The sequence below is a fragment of the Pogoniulus pusillus genome, chromosome 14, assembly GCF_015220805.1.
Source record: "Pogoniulus pusillus isolate bPogPus1 chromosome 14, bPogPus1.pri, whole genome shotgun sequence".
In the NCBI taxonomy this organism is placed as follows: domain Eukaryota; kingdom Metazoa; phylum Chordata; class Aves; order Piciformes; family Lybiidae; genus Pogoniulus; species Pogoniulus pusillus.
The window spans coordinates 13,160,251-13,177,427 of record NC_087277.1 but is presented as its reverse complement, the minus strand read 5'-3'; the positions used below and the strand labels follow the sequence as shown (position 1 = coordinate 13,177,427).

The 17,177-nt window shown below is 40.5% G+C and overlaps 1 protein-coding gene across 10 annotated transcripts in view; it reads right to left on the bottom strand.

Moving 5' to 3' along the window:
• Nucleotides 1-15,897, bottom strand: part of PHF20L1 (PHD finger protein 20 like 1) — a 52,139-nt gene extending 36,242 nt beyond the window's left edge. For 4 of the 10 annotated variants that reach the window (XM_064154308.1, XM_064154313.1, XM_064154315.1 and 1 more), the window contains exons 1-6: nt 15,722-15,891; nt 14,680-14,785; nt 6,707-6,878; nt 6,466-6,550; nt 5,611-5,699; nt 3,191-3,253 (exon numbers count right to left, since the gene is read on the bottom strand). In XM_064154308.1, the coding sequence (XP_064010378.1) occupies nt 3,191-3,253; nt 5,611-5,699; nt 6,466-6,550; nt 6,707-6,878; nt 14,680-14,762 (492 nt within the window). In that variant the 5' untranslated portion in view covers nt 14,763-14,785; nt 15,722-15,891. Of the gene's footprint in view, nt 1-3,190; nt 3,254-5,610; nt 5,700-6,465; nt 6,551-6,706; nt 6,879-14,679; nt 14,786-15,721 lie in introns of all 10 variants that reach the window. The other 6 variants (XM_064154314.1, XM_064154311.1, XM_064154316.1 and 3 more) reach the window with 6 other exon arrangements.
• Nucleotides 15,898-17,177: the final 1,280 nt, after the last annotated feature.

Below are 17,177 nucleotides of genomic sequence, written 5' to 3'. Positions count from 1 at the left end.
CAGCCAGCTGCATGCCTGGGAACGAATTCTTTCTCAATTAAGCTCACAAATCAGAGCTAACTCTTAGCTAATTATATCTGTCTATAGTAACTAGACCCAGCACTTTTTTGGTGTTACGTCTCACAAATTTTATTCCAACATTTCAATGAAGTGTTCTAAATTCCACTGAATTTCACAAGTCACAGCTAAGGTAATAAAAGTGCCATTTTTGGTAATGACTTATTTGACCATACAGAGACTTCCAAGGAGTGAACAACAGAACGTGCATCCCAAAGTAATCTGCTTCTTTGCACACAGATGAAATCTAGCCACCTTATACATTAACAGTGAGAACCAAATACTTGTAAGTCTAGGCCAAGCTCTTTCCACTAGTTTAGAGTGATCAGACTCCTGCCTTACATCACCTAAATGCAAAAATCAATCTGACTACAAAAATTGTAACTTGATCTTTTTGAATAAAGTATTTTCTCAAAATTTCTGTAACACCAAAGTACACAACTTTTCCATGGAGAAGATATATGTGATATAAAAACCAATAGCAATGTTCATCCTCTACCAGCAAGAAGTAAGCATCTGAATGTTTTGATTTACCATATGGCAATTTGGCTACCACAGTATTTGCAGATTTGTACTACTGCCTGCAAAAAAATATCATAAGACTCTTTGTCTAGCTTTGCATCAGTATTTACAAATAAAAATTCTATTTTTTTATTATTTTTCCCCCATGTGTAGACAGATTACGCTGATGGTTGGACTTGATCTTAAGAAGTCTTTTCCAACCAAAACATTTCTACGATACTGCATTGTAACCTAGACTCTTTCCTTGTTATGTTACAATATGCAGCACCTAAAGTAACATGCCTTCACAAATCTTGTTTCCATTCCCACTCATCATGTGTTATGTCTTTCAAGTTTTGGTGGTTTGTCTCCTTCAATGTATGGAAAAAAGCATAACAGGAAATATACAACATTACTCTTCCTTGTATTATGCTTTTCCGTTTCCATATGTCAATATGTTTAAATCGCTGTTTTACATGTATTATATTTCTATATTCCATCAAGCTACATACTTTGAAAAAATGAAGATTTGATTCTTCTAGGATAGTGTTCCATGGCCTAAGTGTGAATGCAAGATGCACATATTCAATCCGGCAAGAGCAAAAAAGTTTGGGAGCATTTTGGCAAGGCTTATGCGATGGGCGACTATTAAGGCCATTTGGTGACGTGCCAGCCACAGAGAGCGTGTCTAACTGCCAGCTGCATAGTCGAAAACACTCATACCTCTTTTCTGGCCAACCCAAACAAGGACAAATATTAGCTCCAGCCCATCCAGCAAAAAAGGATGGGATCAATCTGTGCTGTAGAGTAGTTAGGAGACCTGAGAGTAAGAATTTTACCTTGTACTCCAAGCAAGTAATGAAGAGGATCGGTAATACTGTTGGAGTTTGGGTCTCATGAAACAAAGTGGGAAGCAAAGGATGCGCAATTCGCATCAAAAGAGCTCTGACTCAGCATTTTAATTTTCAGTCAATTTGAGAACTCTAAGGTTCGAAAAGACAGTAAGACTGAAGGACCACACTGATCTAATCATCCTTTTCTAAGAGCAGCAGCTCTTCTGCAGCATGAATGGCTTGTCTGCATTTTATTTCATTGCTTGAGTACTTAAGACATGGAGCTGAAAAAAGAGTAGCAGGACACAAGAAGGAAACAAAGACTAAACATTCGGAAGCCAGAGCACACAATTGCAGCAATAGCTACATTACCTTTTTTTTCCTCTAGATTTACATGTAAATTCAAGCTCAGTGAAGAGAACTTGAGTGGGGGTGTTGACAAGGTTACCTCAAGAGGTCCTTTCAAAGATCTATAATCTGTGATTCCCAGTCTGCTAAAACTGTGGCTGCACTTTCAATTTGGCTCCACGGGCACTACAATGGCAGAATCAATGCCTCTTTTTAGGCTTCAACTCACGCTGAGCTGACATGTGGGAAATATTTAGCATCTGAGATGCTACGATGACTTCTATTACTTTCAAAAACCATGGGAAGTCCTCCTTCAGAAAGATACGTTTGTGCCTTTTTCTAAATTTTTACCAAAAATTAACAAAAACTGAGAGAAAAACAGTAGGAGTCTAAGACACAATGAATTTTGAAATCTGTCAGGATTGTTGTCAAATATCTACTCTGTCAGCAATAATGGCAGGACACTAGATATCATAAATATTACAGAAAGCAGCTGTAAATCTTTACACAGCAAGACTTTTCCACAAAGCATTTAGTACACAAAGCCAAATATGAACACGTTACAAATTAATCAAGTAAAACCAAAAATCCTCACGAAAAGTTTTCTCTGCTTCTCCCTTCCTTCTACCTTGCCCCTCTACTGGCTGTAATTTTGTAACTGCACAATCCAGCTTAATTTCCCACTTCCACGAACATCTCATCCCACTGAAAGTTTCTCATGTGGGTATATATATAAAAAAAATTAAAACTCTATTTCCTTTTTTATTTTCACTAAAATTTGTCTTTCAAGATTGTTGAGAAAACTGACAGGAGAGAAGTAATACAACACTGTAGTTAGAAGACAAAACATTGCTTTATCACTGCTGAGAAAAAAATAGTCATGATGCTAATTAGATTCATTAAATCGAAGCACAGGAAGTTGCATTATCAAGAAATACGTTAGTGGAAATTACCCAACAGCCTTACAAATCAATTGGCTCAACACTTGTATTTTAAAATATTCCTTTGCATAACTTTAAACCTGCAACTGTGGGAAGGCAAAACCAGAACCATGCCTGAAATCCAGCCCTTGTGCCAATAGCAGAATTCACACATGCATTGTTCTCCCTTCACCTGCCTACAACCACCACCTTTTTGCTTCTCTACAGTACTAAAGATTCAGACGCTTTTCCTCTCCTGACACATCACAGCTCCCAACTCCCACACATTCAAACATACACGTACATAAAACATCAATCTATTGACTGGCTGATTCCACATCAAGCCTGGATTCCTTACCCTCAGCTTTCAAGTTCTAAAGAGGCTGCCCAACCTACATCTTGGCTCACATTGTCTCCTGTCACATCATCTTTTTAACTCTGTCCCAATTGCACGTCCATGCTTTTCCTCAGCTTCCTCTTCCTGTGTGCCAAGTCCCCTCCCTCTCCTTCAAAACCCTCCTCAAAACTCACTTCTTTTGGTTCGATTTCCGTGACTAATCTCAGCTCCGGCGCTATCTGCTCCCTCTCGCGCGCCTAATTACATCAAAGATAAAACAAAAAACATGAAACAGAAAAAGTAAGTTATCTGAGTACTTCACATGTGCTCTCACAAGGGCAGTCTCAATATCCCCATATTATTGCATTTTCTTGCTACGCTACATTAGCCAAATTTCTGTGTGATTTCAATTAGTTTGTGCTTGTCTGCAGAGTAATCTAACCTACAGTCTTGTTGCATTAAATTCCACCAATATTTTCCATTCTTAATATTTTGCCTTTCCACCTTCACAGCTGAGTCTTAGTAAAACATACTTCTGTAGCACTCAAACCATTTTTGAGTTGCAGCAGAGTTTACAATACAGTAACTTCCTTTAAGACACACTATGCTCAAAGAATGAACTGATCTGTACATCTCTTCCTCCATGTAATTCAATTTCTGCATGCACACCTTCCTCCAAACAGATCCTTAAGTTTGTTAAATCTGCTAATGCACTAGAACTTAAGCTTACACTCATCTCTTGAAAGGTATTTTCTTTTCCTCTGGAAACAGACAAAGAACAAGACATCGGTTCAAATTAAGCACGAAGTTTTGGATCTGCCAACTCAACTATTTTTGAAATCAAGTTACATTCTTGACTATTTTTTTACATTTATAGTTTTTGGTAGGTCTCTTCTTATAAAATAAATAATGAAAAAACCCAAAAGCATTCATTTGAGTTCTAGGCTTGGAAAGCTCAGTTTCAGGTAACTGATTTTTCAAACCAAAATACCACAAAATATTTTGAAAAACAAATGTTTCACCATAGCATAACAACATAGGAGATGTTGCAGAAAAGAAGCATCTTTGCCTTTGAAAGCTACAGAACTTCATGCTGATATCTAACTTTGCAAAATGAAATGCCAGAATTAGTATAAACTAGCATTATAGAAAGCATAATTAGTGTTGTTGCTGCAATACAACTTAAAAACTCTAAGTTCATCCCAGAAAGCATAGATTTGGGCCCCTTAATCTTTCAAGGCTTCACTGAAGCCACCTACATTCAGCCTCTGAGATGCGTGGGGCTGACACCACGACTCTGAAGTACTGAGAGAAATTAGAGATCACAGATGAGTTGGATTGCTACCCAGCATGTCTGGGCATCAAAATGGTTGCTAAGAAATGGATTTTTTTTTTAAACTGAAAATGCCTATGGCCTAAGAGTAGTGACTCAGGATTAGACACAAAACAGCTCCCTAGAAAAAAAACTGGACAAAGTGAATCTGTAACATCACAACGATATTATCCACGTCTTCCTTTTAATGGAACAAAATACTCTACCTTTCTAATTTACTACTATACTAGTTCAAAAGAGTTCTAATATTGCTTCAAGAAGCCAGCATTAGTGTAATTGTGGATTTTGGTTTAATCTCCTTAAGAAAATAGTTTAATTTAAACCACAGTGCTGCCTGCACAAAGTTCTCTGCATAGATAGACAACTAACAGTCAAACAGAAGTATCTGTAACCTGGAGGCCAGAATATAGAAAAGCTTTCAAGCTGTTTCACTTATCCATTTGCTCTTATCCCAGTATGGATAATTGCAATAGTAATTACCAAATATAGGAATTGTGTTGGCCAAAGTAGGTGTATTCTTAAGAATACTGGGTGGAAATTTAAGCAGCTGTTTTTTCACGTTTCTTATCTCCAAGGCTCAAATAGCATCAGTGGATTACCTATGAGACTATGGTTACCATGCAAGATAAATGCAGTAGCATTTCTACGGTTCTCAACGTTGTTTTTCTTCTGCAAGTAAAGATGTGCACACTAATTAAATATTTTCTTCCACTTCATAGCCTCCCTCAACTTCTACTCACCGATCTCTTCTTTAATAACAACTGGTTACCAGAAATAAAGAAACATTTCTCTGTCTCAAGGAGTTCTGGATATAGGGAAAAATATCCCCACAGATCAGTCATGTTAATAAGAACATTAGGGCAAAAAACTACCACAGTAATAAATGAAAGCGATGGGGTGGAAGACAGGTTAGGGAAAAAATAAAACCAAAACAAAAGTCAGTAGCACAACTACTGACAAGTTAATTTTTTTCCCTGAAAGGACACCAGAGAAAAAACACCTCTGGATGGCCCTGGTTTTGTAAACTCTGCAAGCCAAAATCCTGTGGACAGATTAGTTGGCAATGGAGTGTATGGCGCTTAGGCATTTCAGAAGCAAAACAACTTGAGCAGCACACTCTGGAGTATCATCCACAAAACTGGTGATGCAAGGCAGTGCAGGACCTAGAAAAGAGACTATAATCTACAGCTAGTGGTGCTAGATGACATTTTTACCATCTCAAGATATTTAAAAAGAAATATTTATAAAATCTAAGAAAGAGATACCCTAAAGTATTCTTACCTGCCCTTTTGCATCCTCTGGCATAGATTTGATATGCATCCTCTTAAGACATCGAATAACACCATCATAGAATTGTACTGTGAATGTTCCTGGAAAAGGATTAATGTAATCACTATGAGTAGTCAAGAAACAAACACACCTTGTCACCATGAAAGCTTTAGCAAAATGTTTTGTAGGCTATATGAACAGAGTAATCAAGTGTTACCTACAGTCTGGATAGAGACTTTCAAGACAAACCAAAAGACAGCCTTAATGCTACTCTATATTGTTGCTCTTTGTCCACCTGGACAATTTCAAGAACGTTTACAATACTGTGTCACTTTCTCCATAATTTATTGAAAGATTTTGGCAATATTTAAGTTCTCACAATAGGAAAACGATTCAATTCACAAACAAATCTTTCTTTGCTTTAAATTGCAGTAACAACTCCCACTTCTCCTGTTCATTAGAAATACCATCACATTGTCAAGTGTTGCAACTGAAGTGTTCCTTTGCTGCCTCACTTCCATTGTTTTTCTTTAATAAACTTAAAGAGACTGACCATTCCTAAAACAGTGACAAACATTTAAATATATCATTAGCTCCAATCAACAAAAGTACAAAACATTCCTAATACTGTGCACAGCATTTTCTTACCACTGAGGAAATATTAAGCATTTTGTATTCCAGGACAAATTCCAATTTTCTCATTTCACACACATAAAAGATGAGCCTCTCAAAAAATTAGAAACATTCTCCACTTAACAGAGGCAGGGAAGAAAATTTCATACCCATGTTATTTTCTTAAGGAGACTACAACTATGGCACAGCATACTCAAACAATCATTACCAAAAGGACCATGCACAAATACATACCTTCTTTATTAATTGCTTCAATCTTTGCAGGGTAGTATCGACAATCTGTCCAACGAGCTAGGACTTCTTCTCCAGGTTTAAAATCCTGTTTCATATAAATTTAACCATCAATATTTAATCATGTGGGTTTTTATCTTACAATAATTAATCATTATGTGCTACAGAGATTTAAGATAGGAAAATATGTAGGATAGTCTACAAAAAAAAAAGAGTCACAGGAAAAATAAAATGTGCTACTTACAACAAATTCTTCATCATCTTTCAGCCCTTCTTTCCTTAATGCTGGTCGCTCCAAGGGCCGCAACCTATTGCTGTCCCAGTAAATCCACTCGTCGTAGCGATGACTCCAACGTTCAAAATGGACCAACATCTTCCCCTCTTCATAATCTATCTTCTCAATACGAGATGGATACCTTGAAGAACAAACATAAACGCCTCAATTACTTTTTTTCTTACAACAGTGTTTACGTGACCATTCAGAAAGTCCTATTAACACCTTGTACTAACTTTCCAAGTCTGAAGATGATGTTACAACATTGATAGTAGAATGACATAGTCAGATGATTATGCACAAATTTAAACCTCAAATTCCCAGAATAAAATTGTCTGAAACTGGCATTAGTTTGTGCTCAGTTTTAAAACCTGGGACCGTCTAAACTAAATTTCAAGATTTTGTTTACTTGGGGATGGAAAAGATATAAACTATAATTAGGAGTACATTAAGTCTTAATTATATGAAAGACTTCAAACTATACTACTGATTCCAGACAAATTCAAGCAACTATTCAAACCTAGAAATCAACAGAATATTCTTAATCTAAGCCACTTAGAAATGTGTAGATCAGATTCCATGATTTTATTGCCAGTAAATTTGATTCATATCAGCTATTTTTAGCAGTAATCTCTCTTTAACTTCATATGCACTAAAATAATTAATTCTTAATACGTGGATTTTACCCTCAGGAAACACTGTATAGTTCTACTGAGCATAATCAGCACTGAGCTTCACCAAGATCAAGTCTTAGACATCTAATTTTGGGTGTGGCACAGATGTAATTTAGGAACCATAAAGGTTGAGATTACACTTGTAACCACAAATTTCTCCAACTTCAGCATTTACTATTCAGTTTTACTATTTACATTCCACTGAAGTGATGCATTTCACAAACTTTTAGTAGGGGAGTAATATACAAACCAGTTTTGTCACACTACTTCCTCCATAAAAATTACAAGATTGCATTAATTCCACTGTATAAACACAATGAAAATTGGAATGAGGCAGGATTCAGCTCCTTCTGCCCTTCATGAAAGCACTGAAATGGATTAAAAAAAATACAAAGAATCTCCTAAAAAATTACTCAGATCATAAGAATTTTCCACCGAATTCATATTAAGGATGGTTTAAAGTTAACTAAACATACTGAAAGGCCACAGCAAAGGACAGATGTCTTGCACTTTCATTAAAAGGCAATCTGTTTTCTTAACAAGTGCTAGTGTAAAGCAACAGTAAAAGAGTGGAGCTAGAGCAACTGATTTCTAGTTCTGTTGCAAATTCCCTAAGCTAGAAAGATAACATACAGGAACCCTGTCAACATTCTCACTGTTTAATACTTTCTCTCCAGAATACTGACAGTCCTAATAAAGGAGTCTTTAATGTCATGTTCTGATTAAAATCTTATCTTCTGGTGATTTAAGGCATTAAAACAAAAGGTATCCATCTCAATTTGCTACTTAATTTGTCCAATCCCACTTCTTCAGCTGCAGTGCTGCATACATCTTCCCAACATCTAAATATTTTGAGAGCTGCTGAATTAGAATAATTGTCTCATTTTCTAGGTTACTACTGCAACTACTTCAGCTACATTTCACCCTTGTATTAGAATGCATAGTCCAACCTCTTGTAGCATTTCTCATCCATTTATGTCAGAAATACAAAGTATTTTCATAGTCATTCTTTACCTACTAAACTTCTTGCTGAGCTTTAAAACAAAAGTCTTCACCTCATATTACAGACACATTTTCTACCCCAGACACATTTTTTAAGACAGAAGAACTTCATGGGACAACATCCGTTCTCTTCCCCCTCTGAAGCAGGCTAACAACAGTGTACCTATTAATCTAACAATGAAGCTGAAGATATAAATGTATGAATACAGAAAGTAAAACTCCTAGGTCAAAATGGTGAACGTGGGGAAGGCTGTGGATGTAATCTATCTGGACTTCAGCAAAGTTTTTGACACCGTCTGCTACAAGAAGCTCCTGGCAAAGCTGGCAGCTCATGACTTGGACAGATTCACTCTGATATGGGTCAAGAACTGGCTGGAGGGCTGGGCCCAGAGAGTGGTGGTGAATGGTGCCACATCCAGTTGGCAGCCATTCACTAGAGGTGTTCCACAAGGCCCAGTCCTGTTCAATATCTTTTTGATGACTTGGACCAGGGGACTAAGTCCAGTATCAGTAAGCTTAGAAATGACACCAAACTAAGAGCAGGTGTCCACCTGGTAGAGGGTAGGAGAGCCCTGCAGAGGGACCTTGACAGGCTGGATGGGTGAGCAGAGTCCAATAGGATGAGATTTAAGGCCAAGTGCAGGGTTCCACACTTTGGCCACAACAGCCCCAAGTAGCGCTGCAGACTGGCGACAGAGTGGCTGAAGAGCAGCCAGGAAGAAAGGGACCTGGAGGTACTGGTAGATAGGAGCTGAACATGAGCCAGCAGTGTGCCCAAGTGGCCAAGAGACCAATGGCATCCTGGCTTGGATCAGGAAGAGTAGGACAAAGGAGGTTATTCTTTCCCTGTACTCAACACTGGTCAGGCCACATCTTGAGTACTGTGACCAGTTCTGGGCTCCTCAATTCAAGAGAGATATTGAGATTCTGAAATGTGTCCAGAGAAGGGGGACAAAGCTGGAACACAAGTCCTGTGAGGAGAGGCTGAGGGAGCTGGGGTTGTTTAGCCTGGAGAAGAGGAGGCTCAGGGGTGACCTCGTTGCTGTCTACAACTACCTGAAGGGAGGCTGTAGCCAGGTGGGGGTCAGCCTCTTCTCCCAGGCAACTAGCAACAAAACAGGGGGACACAGTCTCAAGTTGTGCTGGGGGAAGTATAGGCTGGATGTTAGGAGGAAGTTCTTCACAGAGAGAGTGATTGGCATTGGAATGGGCTGCCCAGGGAGGTGGTGGAGTCATCATCCCTGGAGGTGTTCAAGGAAAGACTCAATGAGGCACTTAATGCCATGGTCTGGTTGACTGGATAGAGCTGGGTGATAGGTTGGACTGGATGACCTTGGAGGTCTCTTCCAACCTGGTTAATTCTATGAAAACCTGTATGCCATCATCACCATTCTAGCTGAACTTTGAACAAGGCTTCAAGAAGCCAGCCAAGAGATGGCTGCATCTTGCAATAATTATATCATCCTATAATTTATTCCAATAATTCATGTTTCTTCAATGTACACTAAGACAGTGTTTCCAAGATGCAGACAGCCAAAGCCTACATTCAACTTCAACTGTCTGAGAATGATGAGTTAGCAAAACTCTGAATCAACTAAACTACATGGGATTGGTTATTAGTCAACCCAAAAATAACTTTGTATGGATTTAGCAACAAGCTATTATCCTAAATACTGCCGAAGCTGAGCCACACAATGTGCCACAAATATCTGTAAAACAGTAATATTTCACAATAGTGGTACCACAGTGGAAAAGAGCAGAGCATACTTATTGCAGAATTTATTACTGCAAATTTTGCAACACAGAAGCATTTTTCTAGTGTTATACATTTGGTCCTTCTACTGAAAATAATCAATCTCATAAAATTGCAAAATTATACAAATATTTCAAAGGCAAATATTCAGTTCCTTCTAATAAAAGTTAAAATGGCAACATAATTTTTGTAATACACCTTTGGAAAGATTTTACTACGGCAAACACCACAGTGTACTTTTATTGCGTAGAAAGACTAATATGAAGATATTTATGTTTCAGATACAAGAAACTTTATGTAGAAATTACTTCCATCACAAAGCTACAAGCAAGCATTACAGAGTGCTACAAAGGGGAATACAAACATCACACTTTACAATACTTAAGTGTAACGATGTCCAAGGTCAAAGAACCCCTCAAGTATGCCTAATTTACCCTGCTGACCCCCAGCAAATACTCCCCACTAAGAGCTCATAAGGAAATTGGCTGTAAGAACAAATTTACCAATATTTGTTTGCACAAACTAGAAAAATACTCTTAAAAAAAGACAAAAAAGTTATTTACTTTTCAATGAAGGAAGAAAAAAACACCATACACAAAACAGACCACTACAATCCAATAAAATAAGGAAAGTGTCCTTCCTGTGTGAAGAAACAACAACCTCCAAGCTTTGGGTGTTATTCAGAAGCATGCTGAAAATAGCATTTAATAATCCCAAATAGATTCTTATCCGCATTTTGGCGCTTTTGGATTTGTTTTTTGAAGAGAAAAAGAAAACTACTGTGAGCTGATGGTATCTGCCCAGTTCACATATTGCCCACTCTCCATTCTCAGGTTCCAGCGATTCCAACCCATAAGAATCATGCAATGCTTTTGTACAGCTGCAAAATTTAATATGGCTTACAAAATTTACTTGATGAAGCATTTGTCAGGCAACAATACTACTCCACAAATACTCTTCTGGTACCTGTGAAGTCTGCAAACAGCTATTTCTGACTTCCTACTTTTTGCTGACTATTCTGTATTATGTCATTATGAAGTAGCATCTTCACAGTCCTTTCAAATTCCTGGCTGTCAGGCAACCCAGTCAACTGAAATCCAAAACAAACATTGTACAAAATAACATTTCCCAAAGTCTCACATGGACAAACTTCCATAGTGGAGGAAAAAAAGATAATTAAAAAAAATCATCCAGATCATCACAGAATGCATAAGGTTGGAAGGGACCCTTAACGGTCATCTAGTCTCAAGTTCCTGTATAACCAGGGACATCCCCAACTAGATCAGGTTGGGGATAATCTAACACACCAAGACAAAGTGCTTGCTGTTCTGATAACTAATCTATTTTAGTGAGCTGTTTCCATTCCAGAACTGCATCAAGTGCCATGTATTTCTACTTCCTTCAAGATCTAACCTATAGTTTAGGTCAAGCAGATTAATAAGGACTATAGTCTCAGAAAAATAACCATGTTGTTTTTCAAAACACAATCTGGTGCTTACAGAACAATGAGTAGACATGTAGAGCCCAAACAGACACAGAAAAAGAGTCTCACACATGTGCGTGCACCTGCAGATAGGTGCAATCCTTCTGCTGTTACAATTGTTTTGTTGGTGAGAGGCACAGGGAGGTGTGTACACATCAGTTTTTAGATCATAGGATAATTCAAGTTAGAAGTGACCTGTGACCTCAAAAAGCCTTTAGTCCAACTTTCCACTCAAAGCAGAGTCATTATGGAATCAGACCAGGCTTCCAGAGTTTTGTCCAATTCTGTCTCAAAAACCTCCAGTGCTGTGAGACTCCACAAGTTCTAGGCAACCTTATCCACTGTTTGTCCCATGGGGAAGGAGATTCTCCTTGTACCTAACCTGAACCTCTCACTTCAACTTGTGCCTCTTATTTCTTGTCCTCCAACCATACACTGCTGTGCAAAGTTTGGCTAAATCTTGATGGCACGCCTATAAGTACTGAAATGCTGCTACTGGGTCTCCTGAAGCCTTCTCCATGTTAGTAAACCCAATCATCCTGTCTTCATAACTCACGTCAGGCACATGACCCTCTCTATATAGCCTATATATATAATAATTTTCTGTCCTCAGTCAATCTCATCTCATTTATGGAATGCTGATAGACAGTCCCCACAGATTTTCATTAGAGTTTCATTAATACTTTAGTGAATGTGAATTTAACAATTAATACAAATCCATTATGGACGATGACGTCCCCTCTAGCTGGTGCACTTTATAAAGAAGCAATTGCAGTTCCCTCTGCAATACAGAAGACTCACTCAGAGTCTGTCTTTGCTGATCAGTTTGCCTAGCTTCTCTTTTACTAAGTAATCATAAAGATCAGTGATACCGGTGACTCAAAATGCTGTCAGTAATAACTTCTCATTTAAAAACACATAGGACATTTTAAACAAATAAATATATTAAGGTACAACAATATTCTCTCAAAAGTCTACAGAATTCAAACAAAACAGATCCCAGGAGATAAATGTCAGCAACTACTACACAGATGACAGTTTAAGAACTGCCTTTCTTGATTAAGATTTTAACTGAATACCAGATGTTTAAATGAAAGGAGGCTTGTGGAAATTAAGAGAAAAAACTACAACCCATTCAAAGGCTATTTCATTTAACAGCAAGTGTTCTCAACTTGTCACTTAAAGAAAAACTGGGCTAAGCAATACTATGGCTTTTCAACTGTGGTTTTGTTAACATATATAAAGACACTTCCTGTAAGTCCAGCAACTTTCTTTTCTCTGAAGTATGTGCAGCTTACATTTAGAAAGACTTCAAGAAAAGAAAGAACCACAAAAACCCCTACATACATGAAGCATCCCCTTAAGCAGCAGAAAGTTAAAAAATAAAATCACATGGACTACAACTCTGGCTTAGGATGCCCTACAAACAGAATAATAGTAAGCTTACTCTATCAAGCTCTTTGGCTAAGTACATGAATATTAGTTCATCCAAGATAGAGTGCTGTTTTGAGTTCTGCTGTAACTGCAAAATTTTAATACTAATTTTTCCAACATATGTCACAACAAAAGTTTATATGCATGTAAACCTGGACCACCTACCTGGTGGTCCAGATAATGAATTAGTTCCTAGAAAGTTCATAAATTCCATTCTGCTTGAAAATACCAAGCAACTCATCTTCCAGAGCTTGTAATGGGACACACATGTGAAAAGGCCAAACTCAGATATTCCAGAAAAGACAAGTGAGACTTCCATGTGAAAAGGTTGGGCATGTCAAATACTGGTTACTTAGCAATTCTATTTTTTAAAATATGATTAAGCTGAACCTAATTTTATATTTTAACTTTTGGGTTTACATTAGCAATTACCTATCGTCACAGAAGATCCTATAAAAAGTTCTATTAAAAAATATTTTATTTTTCTAGCACTATTCAGACATTTCATGACTTAGGCATTCAGTTACAGAATCAGTATGTTGAAAGCCCACTTTACAGCAAAAGATAAAAACAAGAACTGTTCTGTAAACACTATTTTCTCTTAGAGACCACTATTAGAATCCACCTTCGTTGTAATTAAAATCAAAGCTCAGCAGATAAAAAGTTTATCACAACTTTTTATAGAGCATGCAACCACTGGAATAGACATGTAAATAACACACAGACTCCAACATCTGAGTTAGCAGGAATAGAGATTTAGATGAACATGCTTAGCTCTTCATCAACGGAGCAGAAATGATGGTACAGGCCTCTACATTTTCTAGCCTAAATTCAATAGAAAGCATCTAAGAAAAAACTTTTGGGTAGAAGCACCAAGTTCCTCTACACCTACTTTAACAAACCCAGAGATTTTTCAAACTCAAACAGCATAGCCACAATATACCATGAAATAGCTTGCATTAACAAAATCTTGACTAACAACTAAAAAAACCCCCCAGCTCTTCTGACAATACACATGCTTTGTAACATGGTCCTTATGCCTACACTTTTTTGTTTTATAGCCTTGACTCTTAAGATATGATTGCGTGGTGTAGCATCAGAGTTCTGAGCGCTTGATTCCTCCAGCTGTTTGATACAAATACAATCATATTTATCTATTTCATAACCACTAATTAAGGATGTTTTATTTTTCTTTTTAAATCGGCTTTGTGACCCTATTAAGTATGATAACCAGAGTTTGTTTGCATATCTTCAAACCAAAACAGAACAAACCTTTAGTCACAGAAGTTTGTCACGTTAACACACCCATCACTTTGCACATGACCCTGCATTTCACACTACTCTGAAATGGTCTCCTTACTATGAGAAACAACTAAAACCAAACAAAAAACTGTAGAAAAGTTTAGTTGAGGATTGCTAAAGAGAGAGTATCTTTGTAAAAGCTAACAGTTTTAACTGACTTACTATGCGTAAATCCATGAAGTTCACATGTGCAACAGCCAATTCATAGGTGAGGTATTTTTCATAATTTGGCATCAAAATACAGAATATACACAAAATAATTACGCTCTTAAATACTACACAATGTTTTTCATACCATTTTTGTAAGTAGTCCAGTGCCTCCAAACGAGCACCAATCTCAAATGTGATTCCAGGACGATTTGGAGGCTTTTTACTCATCTTGATATTTACTTTTGCACGAGCTTTGGAGAAAAGGGGAAAAAAAACGAAAACATGTTAAAGTGCCTGTCTAAATCACGTTACTGACAGCAAATGTATTCCAAAGGGTGGAAAAAGATGTGACATTTCTATCCTGACTTGCCATTAACTACTCAGGTATCTGACGTGGAAAAATCTTACCTTCCTATAATCAGATATGCAAAGAACACAGACTAAAAGGCACTACGATAAATTTCATAAAAAATAAACAAACAAGTCATCCTCAGCCTTTCTATGGACTCTCGAATCTCATTCACAAGTGCCTTTTACTATTGTTTTTTAGCAATTAACTCATTAACAAAAAAATCACTTCTCTGTCCCTCTCCCTATAGTGTCCGACTACCACCGCTGTTACGGTGACTTTCTAATGTACGGCCTTTATCATCCCAAAGCACAGTGTGGCTTGCTGCCGGGGCTGCAGACGCCCGGTGCATGCCTACTGAAGCGCAGGGGTGCCAGGCTGCAAGGCCACTGCCTCCTCGGTCCGGACCGCGACAGCGACGGCATCCAGACCCCAGTTTTTAAGTGAGGCTCCCGTCAACGCTGGGAGCGCGATCCGGGGAAGCTTCCTCAGAGACAGCGGCGGACCTGAGGAAGCCCGCACGGCTCCGAAGCACGGAAGACACAAAGGGGTCCACTCCAGCCAGGCTCGGAACGCGGGCAGGTCCCCGGCCAGCGGGGGCTGCGCGCTCCTGCAGGCCCAGGAGAGGACGTGAATGCCCGTAGTTCGCAGGACCCCGTCCTCAGCCGCAGGCAGGGCTCAGTACGGGGAGGACCGCGGGCGCCGCCCCGCCAGGCCCCGGTCGCTATGAGGGGGGCGTCGGAGCCTCGCGCCGGGCCTGCCGGAGGGGGCCATCGGTCGGGGCCACCCGCCCTGCTGCCCGTGTCCTCCTCCTCCCCTCCCTCCCCGCGCTCCTTACCGCCTCCTCCGGCTCGCAAAGCAAAGTGGCGGGACCTGTTACGGCCCACAGCCCCAGCGCGGCACCCGCTGCTCCCGCTCGGCGCGGCGCGGGGTGTCCGGCGCGGCGGCCGCCCTCACAGCCCCATCCTCCCCGCGCCCCGCCGCCGCGTCACCACGCCGCGACGAGCCCGTGAGGCGCCGCCCGGCGCCGCCATGCCACCGCCCCCGCCACGTGACTGCGGAGCCCCGCCGCGTGACGCGGGCGAGGGCGGGAGGGCGCACGCCCGAGAGCGGCAGACAAAGAGCCGGCGGCGCGCGTGCGCGCTGGGCAGCCGCGCGGCCTCCGGGAGGCGGCCCGGGAGCCGGGCTGCGGGGCGCGGGCACAGCGGCTTGGCCGCCATGGCACCAGTAGCCACAGGCAGAGAAAACAGGAGAGACACAGCTAGGTCGGGATGGCCGCTGAGGTGACCGCAGCGCGCCAGTCTGCCCGAAGGCACGGAACAGCGGCCTCCGCACACCCTGCCTTGAGCAGGAAACCAGCTTGATCTGGAATACAGCCTCCCATTTATTCTTACCGGCCCTCTCCGACCCGCTGGGAGTGGGGGCGTGAGCGGCCAGGTGGGCGTTTGACTGGCTGCTGGCAGGACCAGCCCGCTGATGTCCTAGTTGGCGCCAGGCGTGGTGCTGGCTATAGCTCACTTTTGGTCAGAGTGCTGGTTTCATAGCTGTTCAGCTGCTGCTTGCTGGCCCCAGTGTTCAGTTACTTGCTGCGTTTTAAACAGCAAGGCTTCTTAATGGCTGGCAGCTTTTGCTGCTTGCTGTGCTGCTTATCGCTTGTCTGCTTCGCCTGGGAGACCTGAGATAAAAGCACTGGCCTTGGGCCAAGCCTGGCATTTGGCCCTTGCACTGCTGCCGTCTTAATATTCGAGAACCATCTTATGAAGACCCTCCTCTCCTCTGGGATAGAATGCATTCACAGTATCACAGTATCATCAGGGTTGGAAGAGACCTCACAGATCATCAAGTCCAACCCTTCACCACAGAGCTCAAGGCTAGACCATGGCACCAAGTGCCACGTCCAACCTTGCCTTGAACTGCCCCGGGGACGGCGACTCCACCACCTCCCCGGGCAGCCCATTCCAGTGTCCAATGACTCTCTCAGTAAAGGAACTTTCTCCTCACCTCAAGCCTAAATCTCCCCAGGCTAGTTGGCAACTGTATTGTAATGGCAAGATTGGCATTGTCATGTCTTCAGGGGTGTTGCCACTAAGAGAGCAGTCAAATCTCCACCAGCTAAGGCAGTTTTTGTTGACTTACTGTCCAGGGTCAAAGGTCCAAGGTCAAGCCACCACAGTTCTTTAACAGCATCAGGACAGGATGGATATTGTGTTGTATCCCTTGGGCCTGTTCAGACAGGCCCAGCTGTGAGAAACATGCTCTGTGCTGTAGCTGAGTGTGGCTTCACCTGGAGTGTC